This window comes from Leptonotus elevatus, chromosome 9 (genome assembly GCF_054856555.1).
Source record: "Leptonotus elevatus isolate MCC_2025b chromosome 9, RoL_Lele_1.0, whole genome shotgun sequence".
Classification (NCBI taxonomy): Eukaryota; Metazoa; Chordata; class Actinopteri; order Syngnathiformes; family Syngnathidae; genus Leptonotus; species Leptonotus elevatus.
The window spans coordinates 22,984,082-23,002,518 of NC_141247.1; the positions used below are offsets into that span (position 1 = coordinate 22,984,082).

The window sequence follows — 18,437 nt, forward strand, 5'->3', positions numbered from 1 at the left end:
GTTCACATAGCAACACGCGCAAGAAAGAAGGCTGATATTAAAATCTATGGCCTTCGTTCCTTACAAAATGGTGGAATCACATGTGATGAGCGAGTTCCTGTGTTCAAAAGGAACCCGTCGCCGAGATTGTTTACAACCATTTGCCGGGCAATTTGAAGCAGAGCTTGACGAAGGCCCAGCCGCCATCAAAGAGCCACTAAAAAGGAAAAGTGAAAGGAGGCGGTCGAGAACGAAGAGGAGGAAGATAACAGCTGTTTATCACATTTTTGCAAGATGAAAAACCCTCCAAAAGAGCAACAGACGGGCAGCGATCTTGAGTACTACGCAGTAGTCCGCAGGAGCTGCCATGTTTAATGGACCCCTAAAAATATTTGATGCAGGTACTCGAACACGCAGCGCGATTCAAAATGCCAAATTAAAGCAACAAAATGTAATCCAAAACGTTAAAAACATCTGTGCAGCCAGTGTTGCGAAATAGTGAGTATTCTTTGCACTGTGATTGCCGTCTTAGTATGGGAAGGGGGTTTGAGTGGTACACAAAAAGTGGGCTTTGCCATGTCTGGTGATTGTGACCAGATTGCACTGCAGTCCAAAATCCTCCAATACCCCTACATCGTCCGTGCTAGTCAGTGATCCAATCTACCATCCTTTAAACAGGCCCTAATTTCACACACTGAAATCTGTTTGTAAATTCATATAAGATAATCATTATTTCAGAATGTGTATATATTCAACGTCTTAATTTTTCTATTTAAAATATGTTCGGCTGCAGGCACAGTAATCTGACACAAAACAAGAAGTCGTGTACTGTATACTCATAGCATGGCTTGTAATGGCAGAGCAACCGAAAAGGCGTCAAAATCGAGCAAAAAGAAGCAAGACAAAAGACAAGATGTCTCCTCCACTTCCTTTGTGCAGCTTGTCACCCTATTGTTCCGTCTGACACAATACACTGCAAATTCTCACCTTGGAAGCATGTGGTATCATTCCAAACATATTTTCACAATGCCCAGCTTTGGGCTGTTAAAGCAAAAATAAAATATGCAAAACGGTGCCATCATGTGAGGTGATGTCTGCAGTTATCTCAGTTTCATTGCACATAAACGACCTGGGCGCTGGAAAGCTTTTGGAAAGGCAGAGTTGCGTGTTGATTAATGGGATGGCGGCTGCTGGCCTGACAAGATAACAGCAGCTAGTGTCACAGGACATCAGGTGAGCGCCCGCACCGGCGACCCCGATGTCATTCGGGCACGTCGAGATGCTCGAGATACTACTTGGCAGCAAATGAGGTTTCAGGTGGAAAGTATCAAGATGAGCAAGTGTTATGCGAGGAGATTTATATATCTATATCTTATATATATATATATATATATTCTTATATATATATATATATATATATATATATATATATATATATATATATATATATATATATATATATATATATTTGTTTTGTTTTTTTTTACCTGTGAATAGTTTAGTAATGGCCTTGTTCTGTCTCCGTGCCGAGCAGATGAGCAGAAGCCACGGCGGCAGGAACTCGTGATGACTGGCGAGGATCTCGGCGATGGTCCTGGGGGAGCCCGGCGGCGACCTCTGTTCCGCCTCGCCCAGCTGGCTGCCCTCGTCCACGGAGTCCACCAGCAGGAAGAGAGCCTGTGGCGGCGGCTTGGCGCTCAGGAGAGGCAAGAGCACGCATCTGGGACAGGATGGGGGGGAAATGTTTTAGTACATGAAGAAAGCCTTTTCGAGATAAGAGCCGTCCGGCCGGTGTTTTTGTCTTGACTTGTGAGCAAGAATTTGAGCTACAATATTCTGTGGGCCTTGCAAAATCTGTCAACATCCAGTAAAACAGCCGGGAGCGAAGGGGGTTGCTTCAGTGAAAATGACTGGGAGTGAATGAGTTAATGGGAAAGGCCATAGGAGGGCTAACAAATAGCATCTCCTGTGTGCGGAAGAGTTTACAACACTTTAAGCTACGGGGGAGGCTGGACTGGATTAGTCCTTGAAAACATTTCTTCCTTGTAAGGGGTCTCTGGTTCTAAAAAGTTTGACAACCCCTGGCCTACTTTTTATGATGAACTTACTCAAGCAATAACTACCGACTGTTTGTGTGAAGCACGACAGCTCTGATGTGAAGGACAGGACTTTCTGAATCGACGTTAAGTACGCATCCATTCAGTCCACTGCACATTATTTCGGCCCGCAGCAGATGCATTTATAATTCATTGGGCCATTTTGTACCGGCCTGTGAGCTAATGTTTCAAGATGCTATTATTATTCATATGTAATATTATATTTTGCTGCAACAGCAGCATTGAATGTGGACTGCGAATTGAAACCAACCCGGCCGCACGGCATCTCGCAATGAAGCAAACATGACGTAGAACACTCGGAATTAGACGTCACATTACAAGTTGGCTGTTTAAACGCTACATTAACCATTCCAGCAACGGCAAGCTGCTAGCCAGACATGGAATCTGTAAGCTCCACTGCTAATGTCGCACATGAATGCTAAGTGAACCGCAGCGGTCAACAAACGTATTCGAGGTCTTCTTTGAGCTCCTCTGTTCGTGTGTGAGCGCCGCGGGCGTAAGACGGGCAAAATGTCATTTCCCGAGACTCAGTAAATTACTTCAAGCTCAACCGCCAGCGATAAAGGATCTGAAGAGTTCAGGTTGGGGACATTTTAATCTGGGCCCCCGTTAATTAAGCATTTAAAAATAGGGTTGAACAAATCAATTAATCAATATGAAAACGTGAGCACAGGCAAAGCTACATTTTAATTCCACACAAAGAGGCCATTGCACGGATAGAATCGGTCACCTTCCAAGGTGATGCCCGCTCTGTTTGGGATATGACATTGCTTCGTCATGAAACAAGAGAGCAGAACTTGCTCTAAAGCCATCTGCACCCAAAACATCAGTTTCTGAACAAAAAGCAGAGAAAAAAAAATGAGCTTTTTGTGAGAAGAATTATGTCAAGAAGAGCAAAAAAGCTTTTGTGACACTGCAAACTATTAACTCATTTGCTCCCAAGAACGCATAAAAATATATGTATACGTTTTTTATGTTTTGTTAGGTTTTGATGCAGCCTCTGACCTGAAGAGGTTGCTTAAAACAATGGCAGTTATTACAAAAATGGCCAGCAGGTGGCAGCAGAGTATAAGAGATCAACCATGTTGCAACAAGCTCTTTTCCCCACTGTTTTCAACAGGTTTGTGAATAATGATGACATTTGTTTGTGTGCCATGAGATTTATGTAATGTAAGGTTTGGGAACACTGATCTAGAAACAGTCCTAACAAGGCTAAATGAAACATCTACCCCCTTTGGTGCTCCTTTTTTGCAAATCTCTTAACACCCTTAAGACGATTTTCCCCGCTTGATTGTGGTCTTACTCGGGCTTCCTCGGCTAATCTCTCCTGATGGCTGAAGCCCGCGGAGAACCTGCCGTGCCATCTGGGAGCGTTGCCAAAAGGAATGTCCACGCACGGGGATCACTGGGCGTGAATAGCCATGTCTGTGTTGCCTACCGAGACAATCAAATCCACAGTGACAGCAAGTGGGCCGGACAAAGGACCATTGTTCTCGCGCAATTCAGCTACTTTTGGGCTGTCGAAGAGTCAAAAGACAAGAGCGGCAGACAAAAAGACAACTCTGTGGGATATTAGGGCAAAGCAAGCGCAACAAAAGCCACTTTGCCGAGCATGTCCGAGTGTGCTCCTCTCGCTCGAGTCCTCGACATATGTCTGAGTTGATGCCAAGTGCTGTACAGAAGACATGGCGTGAAAGACATTTAATGCACTCACCATCTGTCATGTTGCACTCTCGCACACTGCGGTTGGACGACTGACGTCGTTGCAAGGTTGAGGCAGCAATCAAGCAATTAAGACAACTCATTGGAAGGGGGCTGCTAAAATGAAATGACAAGGATGACCCTGACCAGGAGCTACATAACACAAGCCGGTCATCAGGGTAGTCTTGTAGTAAGTACAGTGGCTCCTCATCATCTGACTTAGTTCCATTACTACAGCGTCAGAACCTGAATGTGTACGTAAGTCTTATCATTGTCGTCTATAGCTAACATAACACAGCTTAGCTTATAACCTCAAAACAATTTTTTTTTTTTTTCAGTGGTAAACCGAGGACCACCATGTACTTAAGATGGGTGTTGGTCTTCAAAATACTTTAGGGGTCTTTGTTTCAAAAGCACGGCATTTATTCTCAAGATGACGTGCTTACTCATCATATAGATCTCATGTTGTAGTTTTCAAACTTCTCAGTTTATTATACTATTTTCCTCATCTTTTGCAGATTTCTACATGCCTTTTGACCTGCTTTTTTCACTTGAATCAACTCCTCAAAGTTGGTCTTTTCTTGGTTAATGTGATCTTGACTTCAAGGCCAGTCTATGGCTTTGAAAAGTTTTGTGCTTGGACAGCTTGACAAAAACAACTAGTCTTGTCTGGCATGTCTGTTACGGTGTTTTCAATGTCCCTTTGTAAAGAAACTTGATACGCATACTTGTCCTCACAGATCTTTTTCAAAACGTTGACATTTTGGGATAACGCTCCGTCAGCTCTGAGAATTGAATGCATTGTAACTAATGCGACTCCGCTGGGGCTGCATATCATTAGTGACATTCTCACAGATGTTGACCCCGAACACGCCTGCTCACGTCCACCGTTTTCATAGAGTGTTCATGGCCTAACAATCTCATAAGAACAAAATATCTTAGGAGTTGGGGGACAAAGCATTCAACGATGATTACATAATTGATTCAACGATTTATTTAGCATGGAGGGACTTTACGTAAACACCTGCCGACTCATGCTTCACCTTATTCAGAGGGAATCAGTCACCTCAGATTCTCTCATTTTTTTTATTTTTTTACAAAGAACATCACAAGAATACTGTAACTGTTCTTTACAGGTATCTTCTTGTTTACCCTCAAATGTATCCGATGCGTTCTCAAATTCCTCTCAAACTCCTCTTGGTCAAGAAGGACACGCATGAAGGTTTGGTTTACCATGACTGGGCTTTACTTAAAGAAAAAGAGCCAAATTTACCATCTATTATCAATGTTCAATCTTCTGAGATCAAGTCTCATGATGTCTTTAATTTCTTGGTCATGGGACCCGTCACATAGAAGAGACCGAATTGTTTTAGTTTTTATTTCCGCGGCAGCAACATTGAGGGCTGCATCTGGAATGGTGTCCATCCCAAATTAGCTTCTAAATGTCAGTTGAAAAACAAACAAACAGCTTAAGTAGGTCAAACTGGAGTTGCATGCGCAACGCTGACAAAGTGCTCCAGTAGAAGTAGTATATTGTTACTACCTCCTGTTTATTTATCTGTCATGCGATTTATTACACTGATTAATAATTTCAAATCGTATACACATGCTACTTTTTAAGACAGCACGCATGCCTCAGATAACTAGCGCAAATCCCTCAAGCTCTTCCAAGTTTTAAGCGAGGTGCGCATTCCTGATGAGCGAGCCAATGCTGCTAACTGAATCTGAAATTTCATCCCCCTTCAACTCACCCCCGACCTCCGCCCGTTTCCCTTCGACACTGTGGCGTGTGGGAATCTCCGCAAACCCAACGCACTCTTTAGAGTGGCCGGTAAAGTTTCCTGCCAAATCTGGATTATCCTTCAAGCTTTCATCCAGGTCAACGACTTTATGAGGACCAAAGTAATCAGAAGCAGTTGTTAGAAGTCTTAGTTGGCGTACAAACAAAAAACAATTTGAGCTAATTCAACTTTCTTCTTTTTAAAAAAAGTTTGTTTTTTTTACATCTCTGCAGTATGACGAAGACTGAACTCTTCTGTACACTACATTTATGCTTTTTTTACACTCGCATAATATCCCCCAGTAATGTTGAGACAGAGGGTAGCCACGGAGTGCTGAGTCATCATTGTACCGTTGCGGCTGCCGTTTCTCCTCTTCTGCTCTACTGGACTTGACGCGTCACAAGAGAAGGGGGTGGATGGAAGTGAAAGTTTTGTTGTTGCTTGCTAAAATGTGGCCCTAATTTTCAGCAAATCTTCTGCTGCCGTGCACCACATGAAAGGCATGGATAAGTGTTCCTTATACAGTACCTCAAAAAGTACTACCGCCCAGTCAAGGAGTCAACACACGAGTGGAAAAGAAATACACAAAGCGCCCACGACTGGCCATTAAAATCTGTCCTGGTTTAGTACAGTGGAAACTGAAACGTGCGCAGCTTTGAATTGTGTTTAGAATCTGCAATAAAACATGTGACATGGCCAATTTCCCCGCAATTGCCCAAGAGGAAACATGTTAGATGTTTTTTTTCCTCATTTCTGGCTTTTTGCCACTCGAGTCTCGCTCCCATGAGCTGAAAACTTCCCTGTTCTGTTAAATGTTATTTAGAGACTACTGAGCCGGTATAAATTGACACATAATATCAACAGCTCATTTGGAACAAAGCCGCTTGTTAGTGTTTGATGTTGTTGCCAGAAATACATAATAAATCTATTTACTTGAAGTATATAATCCCAGGCTATTTCTTGCACGGTAACAGGTATAAAATATTTGGTTCAATACTTAAATCTCTGGCAATTTATCATGGGGACTGCAGCAGAAGCTGAACCGTGCAGCCAGATAAGGTCACACCGACTAAACTCAACACTTTGGTGCCATCAGCAAAAACAAAAGTGCTGGAATTCATTGGGCCCACATGACTAAGTTAATCCCCCCCCCCCCCGTTTGAAGCCAGTTCTTTTGTCCTGAAGGAAAAGGCATGTTGGGAGGCCTGTAGGTCCAGCGGCAGTTGGAAACAGACAGACAAAATCCAGTCAACTAGTGGCGAGTTGGGGAACCGATTCCAATTTCAAGCTTGATCATTGTGACAAATCAATCATTGTTTGGAATTGTTTCGTTTGAAATGTGCGATAACGATAGTGGTAAAGTACTTTCTGCCAGTCGCAGGGCACACAACCTAAACATGACATGACTACAGTACCTTGCAATGAGTAATAATTGTCTACGAAAGACTATTCCAGCTAGAGCTACAAAAATGACTGGAAACACTGCAATGTGCATGCCAGGCTAGAATTCTAAGCTGCCCCTCGGACACCACAAGATGGTGTCAAGGCCTGGCGAAGACGTAAGTAGTAACTGATGTCCAGGAATTGATTGTTGAAGAGATACATCTCAAGTGAGAAACTAAGAAATGTGTGTGTCAGGAAGGAGCTAAATTTAGTCTAGTTTATATAGAGAGAATTTACCATGTTTGTATTTACACTGCACTCCTGGTGCATTTTTTTAAAAGCCATCAAATCATTTAAAAAAAACTTTTATTTTTAAGGTAATGTAAGCTGGTTCGGCTCTGTGTTGTTGATGTAGCACAACACCACAGCTCACAAGCCTCACAGTAGTGCCGTGTAGCTGTGATCTGCCATTGTTGTTTACCACCACGGTTGTGACATACGCATAAAAAATAACCTACGCTGAAAACTTTTAGAAGTCATTTGCACGCTCTGTGGTTTTCATGCAAACAATCCACATCAATAACACCGTTTATCAACTTTTTTCAATTAATAGCTAATCTCTAAATTTATTGGAATATTTGCTTAAAGGCGTCTCGTCTTTCTTAACAAGCCTCTCATCGCTCCTACATGTGATCAGTTCGTACACGACTTCAAAAGGAAGACTGTCAACGGAAAGGTCTTGTGTAGCGATGCAACACTTCAACAGCTGAACAAACAATGCACAACAATTGTGAAGCCCTGTCAGACTATTTCAGCAAATTTGGACAAAACAATGCACAAAAAGGGAGTAAAGAAGCCACACTTAAAACACTTTAGGGCCTCATCCACATAAGTTGCGCAAAAGTGCAAAATATTAAAACATTTTAAAAACAACGCAGATTTCCAAACATTTGTTTTTAAACATAATTTTTTTAGCTTTTTTCTGGATAATTAAGGGCTTTCGGAAAGTAAAATTTAAGACTTTTTAAGGATCCCTGTGCTATAGTATTACCCTTGATGAGTGATTGATTTTTTTTATTTTTGTAGTGTACACAATGTGACTCAATGTGATTTCAACTTTATTTTAACCGACTCATCATTTGAACACAAAGTGATGGGTTAAATAGGCCCTGGGATAGCAATTATCCTGTCACAGCTACCGCATTTCCTCAATTGTCATCAATCATCAGGTTTTTATTCCTTGAAATGACATGATTGTGACAACTCTCAGATCTGTTTTTCTGTATTTGATGGCTTGTGAGTCAGCAATGAGTAACCGACTCCTGCAACTGCACAAACCTGTTCCCAAACCATCAAACCACCAGTGTTCCTGCAAGCGTCAAATGAAAAACACATAGCTAGAATACGACATTTACAAGAGAAATGTGCAGGTACATTGCAAATGTGTACAGACTGGACAAACAAACCGTTCAAATCTGTGCTCAAAATGCCTCAAGTCTAGCTTGCCCGCAAGCACATAGTGGGAAAAGCAGCGATCGTCTTGTACGGCGCGGACGTCAACCCGTGTCTGAACCAGTTTCTCTGCATTAACACACGACTGGCGATTACTATCAACAAACCGACTTGTTTGCCTTTGACTAGGACAAAGAATTTGGCAGGGGCCTCTCGCATGCACTCACTGGCTGAAAGTCACAGCTGGACGGGAGTCGGTGGAGGCTAAATGCTCCCAAAATGAAAAAAAAAAGGTTTTTATTAACACCCTTTACTAAATGCGACCTGTATAACTTTTTACTGAGTAGCCTTGGAAGTCTGTAGTCAAAACAAGAGCACCCACTTGTGAATTTTTATCCTAAGGTCTGTCATGCTAGAGTAACGATAAAATTTTACTCCCGTCCATTTCTTTTTTATTCTTTTGTCATATAGTGCCAATAAACCTGGCACCCTGAAAACAGACACACGGGTGAATGATAAGGTAATTTATGTATGATGATCCCGAGAAGTGTTCACATCAGATATTATTCATTGAAGTGCTTTGGGGGGGATCCTCAGTTCAGGACGGCTCAAAACGGCTCTCACGTGTTTGTTTGTTTTTAAACGATATCATTATCATTTATAAAATGGTGAACTGCAAAAACGAGGGACATTCTTGATATGCATTCAGTATGAGTTCGTGCAACGTCTATAGATGTTACTCAGAACAATAATGGACACAAAGCCACTGCTGTTGGTTTCATGCTATGTTCTTTTTTGTCAGTCCTCACACCCTAAAAACCCCGTACCCTAAAATCCATATACTATGACACCAGGAAGACCGATCCTATTATTTGTGTATGACAAGCCTTTACACCTGACATTATTCAATGAAATAATTTAGCTCAAAAACAATTGTGCTGAGTGTAAGTTTGGTTCTGATTGAATGCTGAAAATGGTCGACAATGTGTACAACCAAAACAATGTTGCTACTTTAGCGAAGTGTACACATTCACCACCACTAATGTTTCCCGTTGAAGTTGTATTACTTACATACATTAAAAATGTAATCCATATACAGTAATTTCTGGACTACAAGCCGCAAATTTTTTCACTTGCATTAGACTGCGGCTAATATAAAGGTGCGGCTTATCCATCAGATCACAAGGGGCCACACTATAAAGGAAGCGCAAGAGGGTCAGGCAGAGCAAAACAAACCAATTGAGCCCAAATACAGTAGGAGACAGAACGAGAGCGAGACCATTTACGCCCTCATTATGGAAAAGAAAGTAGCGGGAACAACCTGTGCGGTAACATTAAAACGCGTGCGGCTTACAGTCGGGTGTGGCTTATATGTGTTACAAACTCAAATATTCCCCAAATTTAGCTAGCGCGGCTTATAGTCAGGTGTGCCTTGTAGTCCAGAAATGACTTTCAGGTCAGTGTTAACGTGAAACTTTTGAGTTTTAGTTTAAACGTATCCTTAGTCCTTGAGGGTGAAAGTGTGAAAGAACACTTGCTCCATAAATGCAAAATGCTGTCTGCATGCGCCAAGTAGTGCATCCTGCTTAGGTTCAAACTATTTTAGCCCTTTCGGTAACCTGCTTTTTGTCTAGTGTGGGGGGGGGGGGGGTCAAATTAGAGTCACAGTCGTGGGTAAACTGCAGCCTCATGATTATGACCAGATGACAAGTGCTTCCCTGGGAACAAGGGTGTCAGGTGGGGGCGGGAAATAAAAGGTGTGTTGACTCTGGTGAGCGTTTAAAAAATGGTTTACCTTGCCGTGACCTACTTTTCCACTCTGTGTGTGTGTGAAGTGTTCAGAGGGTGCAACAAGCGTCAGCAGATGGCTAGACGAGAAATGTGAGTGCTTAGCGCGCGCGCGCACACACCGACTGACCTACAGTACGACAAGCCGTACTCTCACTCATGTACGGATCCACTGCGAGACTTGTCCCTGCAGGCATTATGATAAAGTTGTCGCTCGGGTCAGCGGGTGAATCTGTTAGCGGACTCATAGCACCCAAATGACACAGAAATATTGGCATAGTCCCGTCCGGAATGCCAAACCGGAGGGAAAACCTATCCAGGCATGACATGCAATGAGGCCGCTGAGGTGGAGCTATGCAATGAGTGTGAGTGGCAGTAGGGAAAAAAATGGGGGAAGGGTGCATCAGGGTCAGGAGGTGATAGGGGGAAGGGTTGTCTTTGCAATTGTACATTGGGAGGTAAAAGCACATTTCCAGCGTCACCTGGAAGCACCCGAAGATGATTATAAAAAGGTCAGAGTAATTTTTGGGCCTTGTTTGTAAAAACAAAACAAAAAAAAAAAAAAACTACTTAACTCATTCATTCCCAGTCATTTTCACTGAAGCAACCCCCTTCACTCCCGGGCTATTTTACTGGATTTTGACTGATTTTGCAAGGCCCACAGAATATTGTGTATTGCAATAAAAACATGGCACCTACCAAAAGAAAGATTAGTCTCTTTTTTTAATTATCTGTTTCCGTTATGCAGCAATTAGCATTAGAATATAGTTAAGTTTCATCATTATTCACAAACCTGTTGAAAACTGATCTCTAGTAATAACTACCATTGCTTTAAGCGACCTTCTGTATGCTCTTGCATAAAAAAACATAAAAAAATATATAAATAAATTTTTGGGAGTGAACCCCCAATATTATGTCCGTTGTTACCTTTTAAACGCCTCGGTGGGGTTCCTCTCACACTCGCCGGGCTGCAGTGCGCCTTGCACGGCCGGGTCGCGCACCTTTTCCTCATATCCCGGCACCAGCCCGCTGCGGCAGATCTGCGCCACCAGGCCGCGGATGAAGCCGGCGACGCACAGCGTGTCCGAGTCGTCCGCCCGGCAGAAGTGGAAGGCGAGGCCTTGCTGGTGCAGGCCTCGCTGGGCTCCCTGCGTCGACGAGGGCCACAGCAACTCCGTGCACAGCGCCGTTTTCCCACTGCCGGGACCGCCGACCAGCAACACCCCCCAGGAGTTCCCACTTTTCACCGAGCCTGACGTCAGGCTGCTTGGGTTGGCCACGCCTCCGCCAGGGGGCTGCTTACTGGGGGTGCCGGTCCCCCCGCTCAGGTTGCTGCTTTTCTCCTGAAGGCAATGCTGGATCTTGTGGAAGACCCATTCCCGGCAGTAAAAGCGCTTCCCCTGCAGCAAACTGGTGTGGGCCATTGTGCTCTGCTGGTTCCAGCTAGTCCTCCTTCTCTTCATATGGCTCCCATCCTTTTGCCACTTACATCCTCACTATGCCAGGCTGTGAATTCCATCCATTACTATTCACAGAAAAGTAGGTTGCATTTAGATGTGATTGGCCAAAATGTAAGTGCCTCGTAGAAGTATCTAGGTCAAAATAATAAAAAAAAGCAGGGAATCAAAAACGAGGCGAAAAAACAAGATTTTCCACCAACTTTTTCCAGCGTTTTCCCTCTGCGTGAACAGAGCGCTCCTGGTTATTTTCGCGCCACTTTAGCATGGCGTTCCTGAGCGTATCGGCTGACAGGCTCGACACGACTAGCCATGCGAGCCGCTCGCGTATTCCCACAGATGCGTGGCAGTGGCCACCAAACGTAGTGTTTCCATTACTTTAACATGGACCAGGCTGCCGGCGCATTTTGTACAATGGTGTCTGGAAAAAAAGAAAACAGAAACAAATGCTTTGTTAACATAGTACTGTAGTGTTTGTTTGTTTTTAAATATATGTGCACGTGTAACACGTAACAGCATGTGGCAGCTAACCAGTCGGTGAAGCGCTAACAAGAAAAACAATTTTTGTGAACAAGAGAAGTTCTTTGTTCATAAAAATGTAGGTCTGTCTGAGACTCCTCTCAAACCAATATGAATGAGAAGTAAAACCTACCAACCAAATCAGTGCTAAATGCAACCTAACAGAACCAACACTTGAGCTCAGTCAGCAGCCACTTGACTACTGACACTGGTTGGCTAACCAGTCAGCGGATAGTGCGGAAGCTAACGTAGCAGTCTAAAACTCTACTCACAGAAAATCTAACTTGCGGTGGTGAGCGCACAAAAAGTTTCGGCTGAGCGTCCTATGAAGCCGAGCTAACTAGTGGCTAGCACAAGAGGCTAACATAAGTAGCTAACATACCAGTCTCTACTCACTGCTCCTTCTCGTCAAACTGCACAAACAGACGGACTAAAACACACAACACATCTTATAAAAGATCCAAATAAAAGTGTTTCGCAAAATGGTCCATACATTTTCATTCTGAAAGTTCAATCAACCTGGCTAGAGCAGGAAGCTAACATAGCAGTATCTGTCCTTAGTACTTTTCCTTGACAAACCAAACAAATAGACAAAAATGCACAACACCTGTCAGAGAAAACATAAACAAATTAAAGTCCTTTGTTTGTAAAAAGCTGGTCGATACCGTAGAGCACCGTCAATCAAACAGGAATGGGAAGTAGAAACTTATCAAAATAAAACTAGTATCAATGCAACATTCTATCCAAGTCATATGCACGACTACTGGCACTAGCGGCTAACCAATCAGCAGCTAGCTTGTTAACAAAAAGCTGTTTTTTTTACCAGGTTCAGCTGAGAGTCCATTAAACCAACGAGGTAGTGGCTAACGCAGGAAGCTAACGTTGAAATCTGTGCCTCTAACAAACAGATTTGAATACCTGAAACAGAAGATCCAAATCAGTCCTTTGTTCATGAAAAGTTGGTTTTACCTAACACAACCAATTCTCATGTTCAATCATACCCATGACTGTGCTCCTTGAACCTTGTCAAACAGCACACACTGACTCAAATACACAAAACCTGTCACAGAAGATCCAAAGTCCCACTTTTGCAAAAACCTAGTCGATACCGGCTATGGCCGCGAGTCCTATCAAGCCGGCTCGCTAGCGAGGGGCTAGCATGAGAAGCTAACACAAGTAGTAGTCCACACCAAGGGAGATGAACTGGACATGAGACCTTCGTGTTCAATGCATTGATCCCAATGTGTTATATGACCACAAGACAACACAGCAGTTTAAACATGACTAAGTGTGATGCTTGCAGTTACTGCCTTTACTGCCTCCACCCCACCTCCACCCTGTTCCACTGCAAACATCCACGCCTGGCTCACAACAAGCTGAATTCTTGGCAAGCGCCCCTTGCAGTTTCTCTTGTCCACGTCCACTGTGACCCCCCCCCCCCCCCTTCCTTCCTTCCTATGCGCCTTTAAATCCCAAACAGCTCACATCCGCACTCAGCTGCAGAGTCCAAAATGGGGGAAACCTGTTTGTGTACTTAACCTGCGCACATGTGCTTGTTAGTGATGAAATTGCATTTAGGGTAGCTGCATGCCAATTTAATACCACTTTGAGCTTATTTTGATGTCACTATTCATTTATGTTAAATGTACTATATTATGGCCAAACTGACTAAATTCTCCCTTTACACTATAAAATATGGTTTTGATTATTCTGATCTCTTTTATGCTAACGTGCTAAAATGCTAGTAACAAATGTATTACATTTGCACAAAACATATGGATTATTTTGTGAATTTCACCACCTGTGAATGATGCATGTAAAGGATCAAATATTAGTTTTAAGGGCAAATGAGACATTTATTTAGGTCATAATAGAATTTAAGACCTTAAGAGAATTACTTGCAGTGAGAGTATCTTTTTGCAAAGGATGCATTTACTAGCTGAAAATGGAAAAAACAAATGTGTTTTTTGTGCATTTTAGAATCTGAACAATACTTTTAACGGTAATTGAGAGGCTTTATTTAGGAAAAAAAATATTATATCGGATGTTTAGGTGGGATGTAATGCATATTTTATGTGTGCATTTTACAACCTGAACAATGTGTTTTAACAATAATTGCCATTAGTTTGCGGAAAACCTTATTTCAGACAGTTTTGGGCGGGACCCGTGGACACCTTGCATTAGCCTGAAAATCGCTGGAAATTATAAAAAATACACATTAGGTTATGGTAAGGGTCATTCTGACGAGAAGTAAATTTTATGAGCATTTACACATATTTTGGTCTAGAACTGCACAGCGGCTCAAACGCGCTTCTGGGCCATATACAACCCACGGGCCTTAGGTTCCCCAACCCTTTAAGGACGACTCCACTGTATAGTCAATGGTCAGATTTGTTAAGTGGGCGGAAGACGAACAAAAAAAAGACGAACATCTTTTGTATGGCCACCTCATCCATGCATAACCACATTTGTGCACCTCATTTTTTTAAGAAACAAGCTACACACTGCGAGCAATCAGCAGCAGAAAGAGAAAAAAAGAAACATCGGGTCCAGATGTTCGATACCCGTCGTGCGAACTTCAACAAAGCCAGATGTGAGGTTTCCAACAACGTCCCCTGTTAAGTCCCTCCTCGGTTGCTGTTTTAACCCAGAAACGGTCGCTCACCTCCCGCCGACGTGTCTCTCTGCCGTGTTTTTGTCCCTAGTCGACACCCCGTCTGTCCATGTTTCAAGCGGCAAACTTCACGCGAGCCTTTCGACCGTCGCCGCTCCGCTTTCTTCATCCGCGCAGCGTTCGCGTCTTCCTTTCAATTGGGTCTCTTTTCTCTCTTTTTCCCACCCCTTCCTCCCTTTTCTTCTCGTCGTCTTCTCCGGTCGGTGCGGGCTCCTCCTGCTGCCCGGCCGACACACACACACACACACACACAGCTCCCCCGGCGAGCCGACTGTGACTCTCCGCCTCCCAAACACTCTTGAACGTTTTCAGTCCGCCGCATGCAAAACACACGCCGGCCGCGGGGCATGCTGGGAGATGTCGTCTTTACAGCCAGCGGTGTTTTTACCACATAACATGGTAAATTAACGATACATAATGGTCTCAAACGCAGTTTTTACATTGTATGAATGCTGACAGATTCAATTATTCATACACATGATCAAATACACTCAGAAATGTAGTCTTGGAGATACATGCGTTATTTTTCCTATGTGTTAATTTTCAATTCTGTTATAAAAGAAACTCAACTTTTGTTAGTGGATAGCTAATATCATCCTTCGACAACAGCTAATTTGAAAATGTAATATTATATTACTGTTTAAAGATTATCTGTTATATTTTTCCCCCATCAACAGATGGGATTGCGCTAGCTACCTAAAACCGCTACCTAGCTTCAGCAGCAATATCCCTCAACAGTGTTGGGCTAATGACTTTCTACCATAGATGGATGGAGAAGATGGTGCTAGCTACTATCAAGTAGCTTGTTAACTATAGCATCACAATTATTCAAATGTTTGGTCAGTTATTGAAATACCAGTAATTGTAATATTTTACTATTTAATGTCATTTTAGTATGATCATTTCGTATATTAGGTATAACATTATAATTAGTATATATAGACATAGCAACAGTAGATAGGGTGGCGCTGGCAACCTTAGATAGCGGGCCTGATAGCTCGCTAGCTAGTTGGCCATTCCTTCAAAATCGTAAAAGTTGGAGTACCAGAGCAATAAAAATGAAATCCAAACATATCCCTTAACAGTTAACACTAACATTTATCATCAACATATTTTTTTTTTTCTGGAGAGCTCAGTATTGTTCATTCGGTAATTTTACCGATTTGACATGTCCTCATCATTGCTCTTTTTAAAAACATTTTTTTATTAAAAATTATTTTATTTTATCATCAACATTTTAACATAACATTTTTAATCAAGTACTCATTCTGCATGGAACAAGGACAGCAGAGAGGCGGAGAAGCATTAAAAATACATGTTATTATTTTTTCATTCAATTGTGCTCGCCTGCAGTGCTCATGTAAATACAGTCTCCCGTCCTCCAGCAGTCGGGGGTTGAATTTTAACGTGCGTTCTCTTGCCAATTCGTAGCGCACTTAGCAAATCGCGGCTTCTCTGCGAGCTGCCCCGCCGCTCGTCTGTCAGCACAAGCCGACTTACGAGCACATTCCTCCCTGCGGGAACGCCGTAGAAACGCATTGTGCTGCATATTCTGACGTTTTCACACTGTGCACCGTGTGCGTATACAATCTGCCCAATTCCCATAATCACTGCGAATGTGTCTTTGTCTGGCTGGCTGCAAAAAGTATACTGTAGCAGGCACTGAAACGCATTGAGCAGCTTTTTGCGAATAAAGGACTTTCATTCAAATCCTTTATGAATGGTTTGAAATTATATTAAAGTGTTTTGGGATTGTATATTTAAGGTCTTAACTATTAATAAACACACCATTTTTAGGGTTGGGTATCATCATGATTTTACACTATTCGCGGCAGGCCTTCTTTCCCTAATTATTGTAATTTGATATGAATGCCAATATTGCAACTATTCACAAGGCTTTAGATCGTACTTCAATTGATGAACCCAACCCAGTAAATGATTGATTATTCGGGTGACAAAAGGTGTGTGTGTGCATATGTGGTGCATGATGTTGACTGGTTTGTGGATGGGGAGGGGGTGCACATCTCTCCTTCCAGCGTCCCAGAGGAATCAAAGTGTCCCATTATAGAATGACTTCTACACAATGACAAGCAAAAAAAAAAAAAAAAAATCAATATTCCACCAGCCACAATGATAATGGAGTAATAATAAACAATGAGGACGCCGGCTGATAAAATGTGGCGCCTCACTCCAACGGAGGCTGAGCATAATTGGTAATCACGGAACTGCAACGCCACGGGCCGGCGGGCGCTCTTATTTATTTATTTATTTTTTGCAATCATGAGACGCCGCTGGTTGCGCCTCAAGAATCCGTGAATGTTTTGAGTTTCTCGCTTGTGAAAATTCCCCTCCAAAAATTCCCATTCGAGAGACGATAAGCTGCGGGGAAACAAATGAAACCTGGCAGCTCAGTACATTTGAACAAAAATTAGGTTTCACATGACTGAAGTCTTCATTTTCAGTTGAAACTTTAGTCGCTTTAACAGGCTGTATACTGAAAATATAAACGTGCTTGATGCTGTACTCCCGCAAAAGCTTTTTAAAGCTGCCTGTGGATAACACAAGATGGCGACAAATCAATTTTATCTAATTAGACAATGCTCTGGCCTGAATAAATGAAGATCCTCACGTCAACTTAGCTCCTAGGCACCAAGATGCCACAAGATGTCTGTGACACACTTTTGTCAAAATACCACACAAATCATGAATTATAGCCCCGTATTCATCCTCTTTTCAAGCCTCGCTAAATTATTAACCTGTTTTGAGGGGGTAGTCTCAGCTTAACTCACTCATTCCTAGCCATTTTCACTGAAGCAACCCCCATCACTCTGTTTTACTGGATTTTGACGGATTTTGCAAGGCCCACAGAATATTGTGTTCTATTGCTTTAAAAACAAAGGAAGATTAGAGTCCCTTCCTTGATCAGGAAAAAAAAAGTATATTTCTATCTGTTTCATCAAATTTCATCATCATTCACAAATCTGTTTAAAACAATGGGGAAAAGTGCTTTTTGCAACATGGCCCAGGTTGATCTCTTATACTCTGCTGCCACCTGCTTTTGCAATAACTACCATTGCTTCAAGCGTTCTCTTCAGTTCAGAGGCTGCATCAAAGCCTTCTGTATGCTTTAACCGGAAAGTATAACGTTAACTTGGGAAGTAACTCATTTGCTCCCAAAAATGTATAAATACGTTCTATCTTAAATATTACCATGGTCCCAAAAACGTATAAATACATTTTTGATACCATGGTAATATTTTATACGTTTGTTTACTGTTTACTAGGTTTGTCTGAGAGTCCTATCAAGCCCAACTAGCTAGCGGCTAGCACAAAAGGCTAGCAGCAGAAGCTAACATACGGCTTATTGAATTAATGCATGAAATCATGATACAAAAACTGATCGATACCAGGTTCGGCTGAGAGTCCTATCAAGTTGAAATAGCTGTTGGCTAGCACGAGAGGCTAACACAAGAAGCTAACATACAATTATTTTCTCAGTGCTTCTCTCAAATAACATTGAGTGTTTTTATTATTATTATTTATTAATAAAACAAGTTAGAACATTTTTTTTTTTGGGGGGGGGGGG

General features: G+C 42.4%; 1 protein-coding gene and 1 long non-coding RNA gene across 4 annotated transcripts in view; one reads left to right on the plus strand and one right to left on the minus strand.

Moving 5' to 3' along the window:
- The window catches only part of LOC147168850 (uncharacterized), a 47,447-nt gene extending 37,415 nt beyond the window's left edge, over window positions 1–10,032 (plus strand). Inside the window, exon 3 of the long non-coding RNA XR_015095934.1 lies at window positions 1,514–10,032. This is a non-coding gene — a long non-coding RNA (uncharacterized LOC147168850). The remainder of the gene's footprint in view (window positions 1–1,513) is intronic.
- Window positions 1–15,027, minus strand: part of ankrd50 (ankyrin repeat domain 50) — a 31,992-nt gene extending 16,965 nt beyond the window's left edge. Inside the window, exons 1-3 of one of the 3 annotated variants that reach the window (XM_086084484.1) lie at window positions 14,843–15,027; window positions 11,129–12,079; window positions 1,467–1,699 (exon numbers count right to left, since the gene is read on the minus strand). In XM_086084484.1, the coding sequence (XP_085940610.1) occupies window positions 1,467–1,699; window positions 11,129–11,664 (769 nt within the window). In that variant the 5' untranslated portion in view covers window positions 11,665–12,079; window positions 14,843–15,027. Of the gene's footprint in view, window positions 1–1,466; window positions 1,700–11,128; window positions 12,080–12,784; window positions 12,928–13,095; window positions 13,333–14,842 lie in introns of those variants that run through there. The other 2 variants (XM_086084486.1, XM_086084485.1) reach the window with 2 other exon arrangements.
- Window positions 15,028–18,437: the final 3,410 nt, after the last annotated feature.